This window comes from Zosterops lateralis, assembly GCF_965231275.1.
Source record: "Zosterops lateralis genome assembly, chromosome: 3".
NCBI lineage: Eukaryota > Metazoa > Chordata > Aves > Passeriformes > Zosteropidae > Zosterops > Zosterops lateralis.
Window position 1 is genome coordinate 73,198,061 of NC_139764.1, and position 16,133 is coordinate 73,214,193.

The window sequence follows — 16,133 nt, forward strand, 5'->3', positions numbered from 1 at the left end:
TAAAGTGTTACCCTGTTTCCAGAAGGAGCTGTCTACACAAGGCTCAGGTAAGCCTCACTGCTTCATGAGCAGATTCTTTGTTCTCACCTATAAATCCCTCTGCTACATATGCTTTTCCAACAACATCTTTGCCTGGAAAAGTGGATCTGGGCATCTTTGTGAGAGCAGAATATAAATGAGCCTTTGACCTCGAATGACCAATAGCTGGTGTGTGGGATCTTTACCTCCTCCTGTGGAAAGTTTCCCTCTGGATGTTTTAATTGGTCATCACAGTGGTGCCTTGGGATAGTTAAAGTACCCGACTGTGGACTCAAGGCCTAGTCACCTGTCTTGGGAGCCAAAAGTAATTGAAATGTCACCAGTCATAACACTCCCTTATGTGCCTTTGGTAGAGACACAGACGTAACTTAGTCACATTTATCCAATGCCATTCATGGCCTTTCCATGCTCTATACCTATTTTTGAAATAACAATATTCCTACTGACTTCAGTTAAGATTTCCCCTCATGAGTAAGACATACCACTGCTTATAATGATGAGAAAAACCTGAAGGAGAAGCAGGATGCTGTTAAGACATGAATTTGGTGATTACAAAGTTTGATTAACACACAGAAGCCAATTCTCACTCTTATGTTACAAACAGAAGGTATCCTGTACTGCTCTACCAGTGTATTTCCTTTCAACGCAGTGGACTATTTCTGGGACATATTCTATGCCTAGTTTTACTGCTGATGTGGATATAGAAATATGTATAAACTGTTCATGTTCCATAGCTCACAGGAAATTATCTGTCAGCTCCAGATGTGGATAACTGTTGAATAAAAACAGATGATCAATTGATTTTTGCAAAGGCTGTGGAATGACAATTTGACAGTAATTTGGAGCACATCTTGAATGCACATAGCATGACTTTGAGACAGTAGCCTAGACAAAAAGGACATTGTCACCCAATGTCCTCTATCCCCTTCAATAAATAGTAGTCTCTTTGCAGTTTTAAAATTCTCTGTGCCATGGGGCAGCCTCTGTGAATAATGATGGAGTTGATTTTGTAATTTCTCTACCTTGTTAAGGATGTGTTCACACATAGCACATCCTATTTTCTGTCTGAAAGCTTGAGGATGGTCTGTGTGAAGTGAAGAGAGATGACCTCCAAACATTGACAACTGTTTCCATGCCCCTTAGGCACCTATCACAGTGAAGGGGATACGTTGGATCACCTGGAGGTATCCATGTCTCCCTGTGATTTATAGAATAAGCCCAGCAGACTAGACCAAACACAGAACTTTGACAATGCTAAATTTAAGAGTAATCTTTTCCAGCCTCTGTGAGCTGAGAGATGAATGGATGGAGAGAAAAACTTTTCATATCCATCTACCTTTTGCACTGATACAGAATTCAACCTCCATACAGTATTAAAATAAACAAAGGATAGGAACGATTTGGCCAAACACAGACCTCTGTACAGATGTCTCTTGCTCGTTTTCTCTTTATAGCCAACAATAGACAGAGACAGAAACTTCTGCATTCCTGTTCTTAGCTGATAGATTGAATGCTAATATAGGAGGGGTTAGATATTTTGTTAAATTAACCAATTAAATGGGTTAGATAAATTGTGCCTTCCAAGTATTCCCTCTCTCTTAATTTAATTTGAAAAGGGAGGATAGCATGAGAGGTACAAAATCTAAAATGAAAACAGTAACAGAAACAAAATAAGCTACAAAAATTCATTTTCATTCTTAATCTATTTTCTGACCCACCAAACTTATTCATAGTCTTGTTTCCAATTGTACTTGGTGTTTAAAATTTAAAACCCAAATTTAAAAATTAAAAATTAAAAACTCAAACTTTAAGTTGGACACTTCCTGGGAAGGTGGTTATTGAAAGTACCGTTATAAATACTCTCGTAGCTTGCATCTGATTGTAGGATTGAGGTGAGGATAAATTATGCCAAAAGGCACTCTACATTGCTGTCACTGAAACCTGAAGAGTCTAGCTTCCTCTTCCATGGAAGCAGTGCCTTAAAATTTGGGGCTTCAGTTGCTATTTTAAAATAGTACAGTCTGAGGCACATACAACATGTCTGTATATATGTGCATTTCTGTATATGTGCACACAGAGGTGTGTCACCCTGATCCTTTTCCAGCCTTCTGATGTTTGCATCTTTGTAGTGGAGTTTGTCACAAATTGTCACGTAAACAAAGTGATGTTTACATTCCTCTCTGGAGGAAGGACAATTGATAGACTTCTAGTTTGACCAGTGTAGTTGGAGAGGTGGCAACCGTCATCCTCCAATCCCTGGTCATTGTCCAAAATCTATAGAAATTGACATAGAAAAATTAACTCTTCTCTTTTTGCCCTGACGACCTGACTGCATGAGTGTTGCTCTTTTCATGTCCTATAGTGACACAGGTGGATGCAGCTGTACGAATCACCTATAAAGTGGTCATCCTGGCATGTCTCTTCTGGAAATCAGGGTTGTGTGGTGGCTTGTCCACCACTGCAGTTAGCAACCAAGATGTATTCTATACTAAACTTTAAGATTTCTATATTTGAAATTTATTAATATAAATGCATAGAATTTATATTAAAGCATTATACAAAAAGCACCTTTCATAGAAATTATTTGCATATTTTCTGGAGTTTTAGAGTTACATTTGACCACCTAGTACAAGTCAGCAACTCTATTTTCTACAGTAACCAAATGTTCCCAGATACCATCTAACAGGGAGCCTTGCTGGAGACCTGAGGAGACCAGATGGAGTAACAGCAATTTTGGTGATCATTGCAGAAGCTCTGACTGGAAGGGGTGGGGAGAGAAAGCACTCGTGCTTGGACACTTGTACCAAATTAAACTATATGACACTTCCTTTGCAATATGCCAGGGTAGCAACCCAAGAGGCACCACAGCGTGGCGGAGAAAGTACTCATTAAGATCAATTGAAAACAGGGCTTCCCTTGTGACATGCTAGGAACTCAAACATGACATTGAAAGCATAACCCAACTGGCCTGGGGCTAGGGCAAGACACACTGCCTGGTAAAAGGCTCTGTGAGAAACCAAGCCGGGGCTCATCATCAGCGGGTGAGCTCAGGGCATCCCCCTCACCATGGCCTTTGTGTCTGCAGAGGTAACAAGACACAAAACAGAGTGGGCCTGAGTCACAAACCACAACACTGCAATAATTTGACCCCCTGGAGGGAAGGGATGCCCTCCAGAGGGACCCTGACACACTTGAGAGGTGGGCAGGTGTGAATCTCATAGAGTTCAACAAGGTGTGAGGTCCTGCACCTAGATTGTGGCAACCCCAGACACACCGAACATGTTGGCCAGAGAAGTGACTGAGAGCCACACTGTGGAGGAAGACTTAGGTGTGATGGCTGATGAAAAACTCAACATGAGCAGGCAGTGTGCACTCCTGGTCCAGAAAACCAGTGGAGTCCTGGGCTGCACCAAGAGCAGTGGCTGGTGGTGTCAGGGAGGTGATCCTCCCCCTCAGCCCTGCCCTGGTGGGATCACACCTGCAGCACAGTTATGGTGTCCCCAGAGTGAGGGGGACATCAAAGTTTTGAAGCAAGTCCAGCCTAGAGCATCTCCCCTACGGATGCTGGGCAAGCTGGGGTGGTTCAGCCTGAGAAGAGATGGTTTTGTGGAGGCCCCACGGCAACCTCCCAGTGCCTGAGGGGCCGACAGAGAGACGCTGCATCTGTCATGGCTGCCACAGGACAAGGAGTAAGGGGTACAGACTGAAAGAGGGGAAATTCCTGTCAGACATTAGGAACAACTTCGTACCTGTGAGGACAGTGAGATACTGGAACAGGTTGCCAAGAGAAACTGTGGATGCCCGACCCCTGGCATTGTTCAAGGCCGGGCTGGATGGAGCTTTGAGCAACCTGGTCTAGTGCCTGGTCCCTATTCGTGCCACTGGGGTTGGGGCTAGATGATCTGTAAGGGCCCTTCCAACCCTGACAATTCCAGGACCCTCCTATCCCGCAACAAGCCCTCGGCCCGCCGTGGCCGCCGGGTCCCGCCCCAGGCCGGGCTCGGGCAGGCGCAGCCGCGGTTCCCGCCCCCGCCGGCCCCGCCCCCGCCGGCCCCGCCCCCGCCGCGCGGCTCCCCGCGGTTCCCGCCCCCGCCCCCTCCCTGCGCGGGGCTTCCGGCGGCTCCGGCGCGGCGGCGGCTCCGGCGGCCCGGGCGGCTCCGCCCTCCGGACGGGGTAGGGTAGGGTAGGGTAGGGTAGGCTGGCGGTGGTGGCGGCGCGGGGGCCGCAGCCCCGGGCCCTGCAGCAGCCCCGGCGCGGGGCCGGCCCTGCGCGGCGGGTGGGGCGGCCGCGGGTGTGCGCTCCCCTCTCCCCCGCCCGGGGGAGGCCGGCGGGGCCGGGCCGGGCCGGGGCTGCCGTCGCTGTCGGGGAGGGGACGCGGAAGGCGGCGGCGGCACCGGATAGTCCCGCCCGCATCTGCCCGCCGCTGTCCTGGGCCTCGGCGGGAGCTGCCCCCCGGGGAAGGGAGCTGCCCCTCGGGGAAGGGAGCTGCCCCTGTCGGTGGGGAGCGCGGGTGCCCCAGGAGCGGGCAGGGGCAGGGATGGATGGAGCAGGAGGGCGGGAAGAGCAGTGCTGGGAGCGGAGGAGGCGGGCAGGGCCGGGCACGGGCTGTGCTCCTCTCCCCTGCGGGTCAGTCCCTGCGGTGTCACACACTTACACGGCTTCACCCGGTTCCCCGATCACAACAGAACCGACAGCAGGATGGGAGCTGAGCTAGCCATACTGTCTTGTTTTATTTTTTAGGTGTGTACTTTGGGTTGCTGCACTTGTTGTGGATTGTTATTTGCTGACAAATGAACATCAGTCGGGTGTGAACGGGCACGATTAGGATGAGAGAACGCAGTCTTAAGCTGTGCCAGGGGAGATTTAGGTTGGCCATGAGGAGGAATTTCTTCACAGAAAGGGTGACTGGACGCTGGAATGGGCTGCCCACGGAGGTGATGGAGTCACTGTCCCTGGAGGTGTTCAGGGAAACACGGCACTTAATGCCATGGGCTACAGGACTTGGTGGTTTTAGGTCATAGGTCGAACTTGATCTCGGAGGCCTTTTCCAGCCCAGTTGATTCAGTAACTCTGTGGCAGTGGGAGATAACAAGTGCATGGCCTAATGGCTGCGATTGTGCAGTGAGGGAGCAGCTGGCCAGCAGGTAAATGCTGAGCAGAGCATGCCTGCATGGAGTGGCAGTGTGAGATCTCAAGAGAAAAGTGAAAAGACAAATAAGACAAATACACACAATTTCCTTTCTAAAAGTAGTGTGGGGAATTATTTATTTATTTTTTTGGACATGAAGAGGAGAGTTTCACCACAGCTGGAAGGGTAGTTGGTCAGAATGAAGTGGTATAATGCTGGTAACTTTAGGCTGTTAATAGAAAGGGCTACCTGATGATTTACTGATGTTGTGGAACAATTTTTGTTATCTGGAAAAGCTGCCTTGATAAGACAGGGTGGCCACTTTGAATGTGTAATAGGTGCTGAAGGAACTTTTGTCTCCGTTGTATCTCAGTGCTGAACCACACGATGAGTCTGGTCCTAACAGGAATGCAGTCAGTGAAGTAGTCTGAAATTCTTGGATTTTGCATGTTTTGGTGCTCGTGAAGGCAGTGCAAGATTTTAGATAGATGAAATTGCCATATATTTAATTTTTTTTCAAAAAGTAAAATTATAAGTTAGAAATGTAAAAATGAAAAATGGTTCATTTTAATGCCAGAATATGTTATGGGAAGAAACACAGCAAATGGGCCCTGGGTTTAAAGTATACTGTAAGAGCTTATTAATTTTTAATTAATAGTTGCTTCTAGTTTCAACAAGTTGAGTGTAGATTTTGGTATAATATAGGTAATTAACAGCAGGAGATGCTAACCTGTTGTAAAAGTACTGTTTTAGACTGTAATGTAAGAATCCAGTATTCCCTCTGTGCATTAGTGTACAAAGATAATTAAGAAATTTCCCCTTTTCTGTCTTTTATCTAAGATACATATTAAATTGCATTAATCTTTCTTCAGAGATCATACAGTCCATTATTTTTTGTCATTTATACATTCTTTGTAACTTGTCAGTGTTGCTGTTTCTTTTATAGTCAAATGAAAGCAAACTGCTCCCAAATGTGAGATTAGCAAAGCTAGTGTAAACAGGAATTATTACTTCACTGGCTTTAAAAATCAAACCTGGTGTATGCATGACTTGCATTTACAACATTTGCTTCTCTTGAAATAGTACAAACTCTTGCCTATCCTGTGTTTTTCCAGGGATGGCTCAGGGATGAAATGTGCCATATTTCTTTTTTTTTTTTTTCCTAAATCTAGTATCTGTTACTTGTTATGTTTTCACACACATCCTTCATTTTGCAGCCCCTTGAAATCTCAAGTATTTTTCTGTGTACTTCCCACCTTTTCTCAGCAGTCTGGTTGGTGAATAACTCTGTCCTGTTTCTGCTTGTATGGGATAAAATCGTGGTTATTGAGGAGTTGCATTTGCCAAACTAACCAAAATGAATGGGTAGAATCATAGAATATCCCGAGTTGGAAGGCATCCATCAGGATCATCTAGTCCGACTTCTGGTCCTGCACAGGACACTCCAATCACAGTGTGTGCCTGAGAGCATTATCCAGATGCTTCTTGAACTTGGACAGGATTGGTGGTGTCACCACTTCCCTGGAGAGCCTGATCCAGTGCCCAACCATCCTCTGGGTGAAAAACATTTTCCTCATACCCAGCCTAAACCTGCCCTGACTCAGCTTCATGCCGTTTTTTCAAGTACAGTAATCATTAATTGGATGGGTTGCTTCAAAGCTGGAAAATAGATTGGTATACAAAAACTCCCTGTAAAAAGAGGCAAAATAGACTGAAGAAATCTAGTGTTTTTGAATGTTTAAACTTAATTAATGCCTTTTCCCATGAAATCTACAGAAGCTGTAAGACATTTTACTTTATCAAGATTTGCTGTGCTTGGAAGAAGGAAATAGTGAATTACTGTCCTAGAAGCCTTTCTGTATATATAGCATGAAGAGGGGTTATTCAGATTAGAAAAAGGGAGTCTGCCCATATAATTAAAATTGTTATCAAGCAAGTAATTGTCTGGGTGGGAGATATTGTAAATAATGTGATGGACTTTAATGTATTTTGAAAGAAAATATATCTTAAAAAGTTTTATTCCAGATCTAGTCCAAAGTGGTTTTCTGGAGGCCTGTCAGTCTTGTAAAAATAGAGGTAGTATTTTTGTAGCCCTTTGAGCTGGTGTGACTTGGGGCCTGTGCAGTCTTGCTCTCCCCTCAAGCCAGCACTGACACAAGATGGTTGGGGGAGAAGAACAGATTGAAAACTACTTGTGCTTGCAGGAGTGTTTCATGTCTGGCTGGGCAAGCCCCAGGCCTCCCCTGGCTCCCCAGCAGTGCTGGCTGGAAAGATGTCTGTGAAGCAGAGAGGGATGGGCTGCACAGTGCATGAGATGGGAGGACAGGGCTGGTACAGCCCCAGAGAGGGGCTGGGAATTGGATCCAACCTCAAAGTGCAAAATGGGCACATAGGCATAGGACAGCAGCTCACAATGTCATTGTGTGTTCATAGCATATGTTTTGTTTCTAGCCAAATTGTTGGCACCTTCTGTGCTAGTCTGGTGGCTGCTGGAGGTTCTGGTATTTAATAGCACTATTTCAGCCCATTTAATGGAATTGACAGGAAAAAAATTATTATATAAAAGAAACAAAAAATGTAGAAGGCTGCTGCTTGGGAGGAGGATAAAAAGACACGCTTTCAAGAAACCTTTATTAGGCTTTAGTTTGGCATAATTATGCCTGTACAAAAAAAAGAAAGCAAAACAAAAAACCATACAACAGGCCAAAGACCCAGCCAGAGATAGGAAGTCATAGTTCTATGGCCCTTAGTGGATGTCTTTAAAATAATCAAGCAATTTGAGGGAGGTAGAAGCTTTTGAAACAAGCTTTGCATGTACATGAGATCCAGAGCTGTTTATTCTTGATGCTTTGCATAGATCTGGATCTGCATTTTTACCTTTTTTTCCAAAGTTAAATCCTTTTAATTAGAAATCAGCTTGACTTCTGGTAGTTCCTGAAAAAATCTCTTTGTATCATCTGGTCCTACTGATCTGTATTTAATATGTTTCTTTCACTAACTTATTATCCTTTAGCCTCTGAAGCAATTTTTCATTTGTCTTTTAACTCCACACAATGCTTGATACTTCTTTTAAAATGCCAAGAGAATTATTCTTATTTGTATTGCAGTCGTAACATTATTTAATCCTTCTTTTATAATAGTTTTGTCTTACTTGTTATAAACTACTATATCTGATCTTGTTCTTAACTCTTTAAGACTAATTTGCCTCCACTTGTATTGTTTAAGACTGCTAAGTTTTCATAAAAGCTTTCTGTTCCTACTTACTTACTTTTGACCGTGTTGACCAATGCCAGCCAAAATTGATAAAGTTGTGTCAATGTCAAGGGTTTCAATTTTTTACAGGTTTTATGAAATCATTACGTTACTAGACAGAGAATGTTGCAAAATAACATTACAGCTAATGGAAGATCTACAGTATGATTTCAGGTTATTTCCTCTGTTAGACCTGGATCAAACTGCCCAGCTAGCTGACGTACAGCTCTGAACCGTTGGATGGCTTTGCTGCTCTTGGGCAGGCTTAGATAAGGAGCACAGCTGGGTTTGACTGCAGTGCCACAAGAGCTGCAGACTGTGGCCGGAGGAAGCCTGGAGTTTGCAGTGCTGATATGAAGTTGTATAGGTTGTGTGTGTAAGATAAAGTGATTCCCACCTAATCTTGAAGTATCACAGCTGAATGATTCTTAAAATTGAGATCTGTAAAGCCATAGTTTCCTTCAAATCATGGTAATCAGTAAAATTTTGAGTTTGAAGGTGGTGTGTATGCTGATCTAGCCACGATTCCAGGGCTTGATAACAGAATGTTTGTTGAAGTTTAATGTCTGTTGGCATATTCTTTAAATAGATCTTTCTTTTTAAGAGGAGAAAAATTCAGAAGGAGACCGTATTTGTAATCTTTACTTACATCTTACATCAAAGCACCTCTGCTTTGAAAAAATAAAATAACAATTTTCAGTTTGGAGTTGTTCTTTTTTCTTTTTTTTCTTTTAAGGAGAAGTTCAGTGTTGTGCTACTTTTTTATTCTTCCAGTGTGTTTTCTGAAAGGTGGCTCAGACTGTTTGGGGAAAATGTGACATTTTTGGTTATTGGCATTCCAGGGGAGCTTGAAATAAATCCAGTGTGCTGTCTGATGCATTCCCTTCTGCACTGAGTATCAGGAGTAATTAGTATTGTTGACAAGCTACATGAACATGTGGAACTAAGCAAAAAGCCAATAACAAAAGAGGCAAGAAAGTGGGAATTCAGCACTTCATTAGTAAACTTTCTTTCTGTCATGAGTAAAATGGGCAAATAGTGCGGTCTGTCCTTATCTGTTACCACAGGTGCCTTCTTGCTGGAAATGTTCATGTGAAAGAGAGCTGTTTGCACATCTGTGTGTGTTTCTTTGGGAACAAGCAACTGACCCAGAAAGATCTGTGGATCTGTGTAGGGACTTAAAAAAGTTTCTGTTAGTTTAATTATTTACTCTACTTTAAACTTATCCTTCCAAAACCGCTATAGTAGGGTCTCACTGGTACCCACTGCAAACATTAGATATATGGTTTGTCTGCCTGGCAGTGTGAAACATCCTGTTACTTGTTACATGAGGTGTCTTCTGCAACAGAAGGGTCACGTCTGTTGGTTTAGAGATCACCACAGTGTGTATCCTGTGGTAAACTAACTGGCAACTCCAGCACAGGCTGTTGAAGAAACATTTATTCTATTTTGAGACATGCTTAGTCATCCCTGTTTCAGCCTCTAATGGGTTACAGGCATTACTCCTTATTCTCTCTTAGTGAAGCTGGTGGAGAGGTTAATGAGAAGGCCACTGTGTGAGAAACAGTTTGTGGTGCTGGAGGATGTGAATTCATAGCCCGAGTGTGCTGTGTAGTGCCAGCAGAAATGGGAGAATACACTGCACATTTCGTTGTGTGTTGGTAAAACTCACAGTTTATATCACGCAGGTATGGAGCAGCTGCTCAATATGGGACAAGCATATGTAAGAGGATCTTTATTAGTAGGGAATATGATACAGCCTTCCTGTGTCCTGTAGAGAACATTCAGCTATAAATGTTTCTTCACTGTTGTAAACAGAACTTTAGTAAAGTAACTTACCTTTCATTTAGCTTTTTCTAGTTGTTAAACCTGTTTATTTGATTGTTTTACTTGTGTTGGTGTAGGCAGTTTAAACCACATTGGTATCCTTAATTGATAGTATATTTTGTGTTGGGTTTTTTAAGTATGCAGATCTAGTACATTTTGTGTTTAACTGAATTGTCACTCTAATGAAAATATTTTCTCTTGACAGAATTAAAATGCTTTCTATGGGGACTTCTTCTTCTGATGCCAGGACTCTTTTGAAGACCTCATTTGTTGCATGTTTTAAAGGAAGATGATGTTGTTAGTGAATTCTGAGCATCCTTCAGGAGGCTGGTGGCCCTCGTGTCTTTGATGTGTCATGGACAACTTCAAACGGTAAAGGCGGTATTTTTCTGACTCTGTTTCATATTAGTGCTCTGATAGAGGAAGCAGTGGGTTAAGTTTAGATTAACAGCTGAAAAGCTCATTCTTTTCACTCTTAAAACCATGTACACTGTTTTTTTAAGAAAGTAAAACCATTCAAAAGGGTTTTAAGAAGCTGTATCTTCACAATGGGAAGGTGTATCTTCAGATATACTTTCTCAGTTATTTACAGCATGGTCCAAATTTCATTTCATACTTGAATTCATTTCCCTGAGTCAGTGCAATTTTTTTTTTCTTGTCATAAATCCCTAAATATAGTGCATATTTTGACCACTAGTTTTTTTGTTACTTGAGGGCTGGTTTTGGTTAATGTTTCTTCATAGTCTTTTTTTTGAACAACAAAAAAAAAGAAGTAAGGTAAAAAGTAAATGGGAAGCCACACTTAATAGTTTCCAACTAAACAATTGCCTTACAATAAAATACAGTGATTTATTAATCTTTTAGTAGTAGTACTTTGTTTAAGACAATATTCAAAACAACACAGTTTGCTTTCTAAGAATGCTGTATTTGCTCACTGTGTTTATTCATTCTGTTTTATCAGCTCTTTTTCAAAATACCACAGGCAGTTAATGCAACTCATAAAGGACTCCTGACTTTTTGCATCTTCCTAAGTCCTATCTAGATGCCGCCAGTGTTTCCCATGTTAACAGTTCTGAGCATGTTTTACTACATGTGCCTTCGGCGCCGAGCTAGGACAGCGACGAGAGGAGAAATGAACAGTCGGAGGGCAATTGAATCGAACACCCGAGCCTTACCTATCAATGTTGAGATAGTTCAGTATGCCAAAGAAGTGTTGGATTTCAGCTCTCACTATGGCAGTGAAAACAGCATGTCGTACACCATGTGGAATTTGGCGGGGATTCCCAACGTGTACCCGAGCTCTGGTGACTTCACCCAGACTGCTGTCTTTCGAACTTACGGGACTTGGTGGGATCGTTGCCCGAGTGCTCGGCTGCCTTTCACGAGGACACCATCCACCTTCTGTAGCCAAGACTATGTGGAACTTGCTTTTGAAGAACCAGTTTATCCCACTGCAGTGCACATTCTGGAAACTTATCATCCTGGAGCTGTAGTCAGGATTTTGGCATGCTCTGCAAATCCTTACTCACAAAATCCACCAGCTGAAGTAAGGTAATTTTTTTCTTCTTTATGCTTTCCTGTAAGATGTTAAATGCTACAAATAGGGCTGTTTAGTGAGCTTTACTTCCTACTATTTAGCTGTTTTGTATCTGACCCACTAAAACTATCTTTGTTTCTTCCTGTTTTTAAAACTGTGGTGACTCATTTTGATGGCAATTTCAGAGATATAGACGTTTTGTAAGAACTAATGCATCTCCTAATACCAAATTTGTGTAATGATGGTTTTGGTATTGGAATTTTTATGGGCAAAAATTGCTATGTCTGTATAAAACACTACTTTTGAAATGGTAGTAGCTCTTCCTCCATTAGGAAGAGGAAATTGTGTAAGAGAAGTTGAGGATTCATGGCTGCTGTATCATCCTGCTTCAAGTAGCCATGGACTCTTCATTCTTGGCATGCTTTAGATTGCATGTATAGTACAATCAGGCACTGTAACTATTCATTTGGAAATGAAGCTGAAACCAGAAGCACAGAACAGTCAGACAAAAGGTGATGCCGTTTGTCTGATCTTTATTTTTGGTTTGGTCAAAGGGTGTGAGCTGCACTTGTTTTTGCACTTGCTTAAGCTAAAAGAAGCAGATTTGAACCTGTTGGTTTTCCTTACATTAGGAAGTCTTGATGAAATTCCAGTTCAAGATCAGGACTATGGTAACCTGGGGAATGGTAAGATAGTAAAGAAATGCACTGTGTGTGAGGTGAGAAGCTGTTAGTGAGGAGGTGAGGAAATAGGAATGGAAGGAGAAAGTGAGCAGGTCAAAGCACATAGTGGGGAAAAATTGGGAAAAGCTATCAGTATATGCAATGGAAGTATTCCATATCAAAAAGAGATTAAATGATACTGAAGATATAAAGGAGGGGAGAGCTGATCAAAGAAATACTTAACAGAATGTGTCCTGTAAACATTAGTATGCCAACAAATCCTGTTTTGCGATGCTATACACACTTTGGTGGTATAAGCAGTGCTAGTGTGGATTTTGGGTGATTTTTTACTGACTTGCTTTTTATGGATGCTGCTAAAAAGTGTATTTTTAGGTCTAATTTATTATCCTTTGCTTCCTAATACTAGGCCATTGATGTTCATTCAAAAACCCTTGGAAAATCAGGTGTCATGGTTTATATTCAAAATTCCCAATTAATACATTTTGTATGATTCTATAATCTACTATGGTTAAATGCAGTTACTTGTTTTGCAGGTCTGATGGGAATATGTTGTATAGCTCTAAAGTAAACATCTGAATTCAAGGAACAGTGATAGGTCAAAGTAATAATAATAGGCCACCTAACTTCAGAAGTATCAGTTCTTTTGGCACTGTAATACAGAACTTATTTACAGAATGGTATGTGGTGAAGGCAGCTTTAAGACTTTCAAATTCAGAACCTAATGTGAAATGACTTCTGGGCAATTACTCAGTGAACTTCTATTTTACTTTTTTATTTTATGATGTAGATTTTATTTCTTTATGGTGGAAAAAGCTCAAAAATAGTTAACTGAAGGACCTGTTTAAGGACAAAAAAAAAAAAAAGGAAAATTGTACAGTGAGCTAAAAGGAGATGGAAGTGAAAATACTAATATAAAACTCTGGGATATGTGTCTTCGGACTTCTCTTGAGGTGTGGCCAGAGTGAGAACTCAGATGCCCTTCTTCATAATAAAAGATGAAGTTTCTGTAGAATCTTGCCTTTTAATTTGTAGGCAAGAATACCCCATGTCCTGCCTGCACAGGTTAGCATTTCTGGTTGGAAAAAGGTTGTCTCAGGCATCCATGGAAGGAGTTGTCTGTACTGCCTCTTCCATACTTGTTAGTCTGCATGCTAGAGGAGTGTTAGAGAGACCCTTTTTCCTATTTGCTTACCTTTCCTCAGCAGGACTTGCCTGTTTGAAGCTGCACATTTAGTTTGTCTCTTTTCCTCTAAAGGAGGCAAATGACTTATGTATGTGTCTTGAGGGGAAGATGAAGAAACCCTTTCTATGCATGAAGGAAACAATTTTTTTTTTTCCTCTGTTCATTTGCTCACCTTTATGAGGGGAATCTGAAGAGTTGCAAGAGTGCAGTCTCTTTTCTGCTTCTGTTCTTGGTCTCTTGTTTTTACTTCCAAAAATTCTCTGAGATATCAGCTAAGAATTCTATTTTTGAAGATGGAATGCTTCTGTAATCTCAGGAGATTCCTTGTTTGACTGATGTTTTGGTCTTGAAGCACTGCCATACTATTTTCTTCTGTTAAAAAAGGCCATGACCTACTTACTCAAAAGGCATTTAAGAACCTTGTTTTCCTCTTCTGACTATTTTGATACTTGGTTTTTTGATATTTGATTTATTACCAATGAAACCTTTCGTACTGCTTTGTTTTATCAGCTGATGCTGTATCTGAACACCAGTTTAGATACAGGTCATTAGGAAAGTTCTTTTTCACCAGTTCCTACTTTCGATATACAAAGAAGGCCAAACTATTGGTGAAGTCAAAACTGCTAAGAGGAAAAAATCTGTTCAGACTTGCTTAAATGTTATGTTTAGTGGATTATACTGCTCCAACTAGGTAATATTTTTTCTTTTTGGTTAGTATTTAAACCATCAGCTCATTCAAAACTTTACTGTATATAAAACCTTCTAGGCTACAAGAGTCTTTGTGAGGAGCTAGTGTATCACAGTTCTTGCTCAAGAGAATTTTATATATTTTTGTTAAACAATGGCTAACACCCACATACTTGGTCAATGTATTACTCACTTTATGCTTCAGTTGCATGAAAGAACAGCTCATGCAGGTGTTCAGAACATGGTCTTTGGTCATGTTCCTTTGTTGCTGGTGCACTGAGTACTCCTATTGCAGCTTTGTATGCTGCTGTCTCAGATGAGCTTTATTCAGTGTCTTTAGAGGTGGGATCAGATCTTCATGGAATAAGGATTTGCTTCCCAGAGGGTATGTAATTGTTTCTAAGTGATCCTCCTGCTTCGAACACAACAATTAGTTAGAAGTCTTTTTCATTGTGGTTTAACCAGCATTCAGCACCTGGAGGATTCTCTGTCCTCTCATATCTTGTGCTGCTTTAAACACAAAAGGTGTTACATCACTTTCCTGCACATAAAACAATTCTAAAAAATCATAAATGTCAGAGAAATTGCTGTTCTAACACATGGAAACCTTTTGTACTTTTCATTTGTGTCTCTCATACCTTGACTGGTGAGAAGTGTAGATGATTCCTTAAGCTGTACTAACATTCCGTGTACAGATTTGTTACGTGAATTACTGAGTGCAGAAGACCTAAGAAAAAAAATTAATAGTCCGAGATTAGGGAAATGTAACATAAAGTCTCAGTTTTTATGTGGTGAAGAAATCAATCCCTATTTTTGTGTTATGATCATTATCCTAGAGTGGCCCTGGGACTTTGTACTGGAGTGCATCTGTGTTTTTCACCAAGCTTCAGTGGAAGAGGCAGAACTCTACACACATGTTGTGGGGACAAATGCAGTGTGAGCTGAACCCAACCAAGAGAGTTTTCTTTGGTTTTCATAGTGTATTAGATTGATGGGGAAAATATAGCTAGCTTCTGTGATGAGAAAAAAGGTTCTTTTCCTGTTCTTTTTCCTCCTTTTATACCTAGAAGGCTTACTCTTGATGGTTCCCTAATGACTTCTTCAGTGTCAGCCCTTTTGATACATTTTGATATTATTATCAAAATATTAGTTGTTGTTATTCTTTGTTTAAATGGGAGTTACCAAGTCAAAATTTTTTTTTCAGATTTTTTTCAACTTTTTCCTTTTTATAAAAGTAACTTCGGTTTTTAAGTTTGGAGTATGAAACAAAGTATCAGCCCCTATTCTCCTGTTGTGGTCTTTTTAAATTTAATTTGATTGTTGTTTTTATAGCATATATGTTATAATGATGCTGTATATCCATGTGCTTTTACAAAAGCTCAAAATCAGAGATTCCTAACTAGTCTGGAATCTGTGGCTGTACTTGGGGTGATAGTTCATTGCATATGTCCTTCATGCTATGCAGTGATTGTTTCTTCAGTAATTAGAGATTATCTAGTGATTAATTTTTTCTTGTTTTCTACAGATAAGGTCTGACACTTACTGAGTTTTTTGGCACAGACTACATACTGTGATCATTTGTCTGGGACCACTTCCATTCTGCCTTGTGTTTTCCTGTTGTTTATTTCTATTTAATTTGTTTAATTTCATGTTGTTGAGCATGGCTCAGTATTTCCAAGCTTAACTGTGTTTGCTGCATGCAATGTTTCTTTCTGTTTCTGAAAGTCTTAAAGCCTGTAGAGGTAGAAGCTGCCTCAAACCAAAGGAGTAGGCTAAAGAAGATGGACAATATAAAAG

The 16,133-nt window shown here is 41.3% G+C and overlaps 1 protein-coding gene across 7 annotated transcripts in view; it reads left to right on the forward strand.

The window, feature by feature from the left end:
• Positions 1 to 4,152: 4,152 nt before the first annotated feature.
• FBXL4 (F-box and leucine rich repeat protein 4) overlaps positions 4,153 to 16,133 on the forward strand; it is a 57,868-nt gene continuing 45,887 nt past the window's right edge. The window contains exons 1-3 of one of the 7 annotated variants that reach the window (XM_083857174.1): positions 4,153 to 4,212; positions 10,452 to 10,618; positions 11,208 to 11,797. In XM_083857174.1, the coding sequence (XP_083713300.1) occupies positions 11,289 to 11,797 (509 nt within the window). In that variant the 5' untranslated portion in view covers positions 4,153 to 4,212; positions 10,452 to 10,618; positions 11,208 to 11,288. Of the gene's footprint in view, positions 4,223 to 9,027; positions 9,612 to 9,955; positions 10,108 to 10,451; positions 10,619 to 11,207; positions 11,798 to 16,133 lie in introns of those variants that run through there. The other 6 variants (XM_083857175.1, XM_083857169.1, XM_083857172.1 and 3 more) reach the window with 6 other exon arrangements.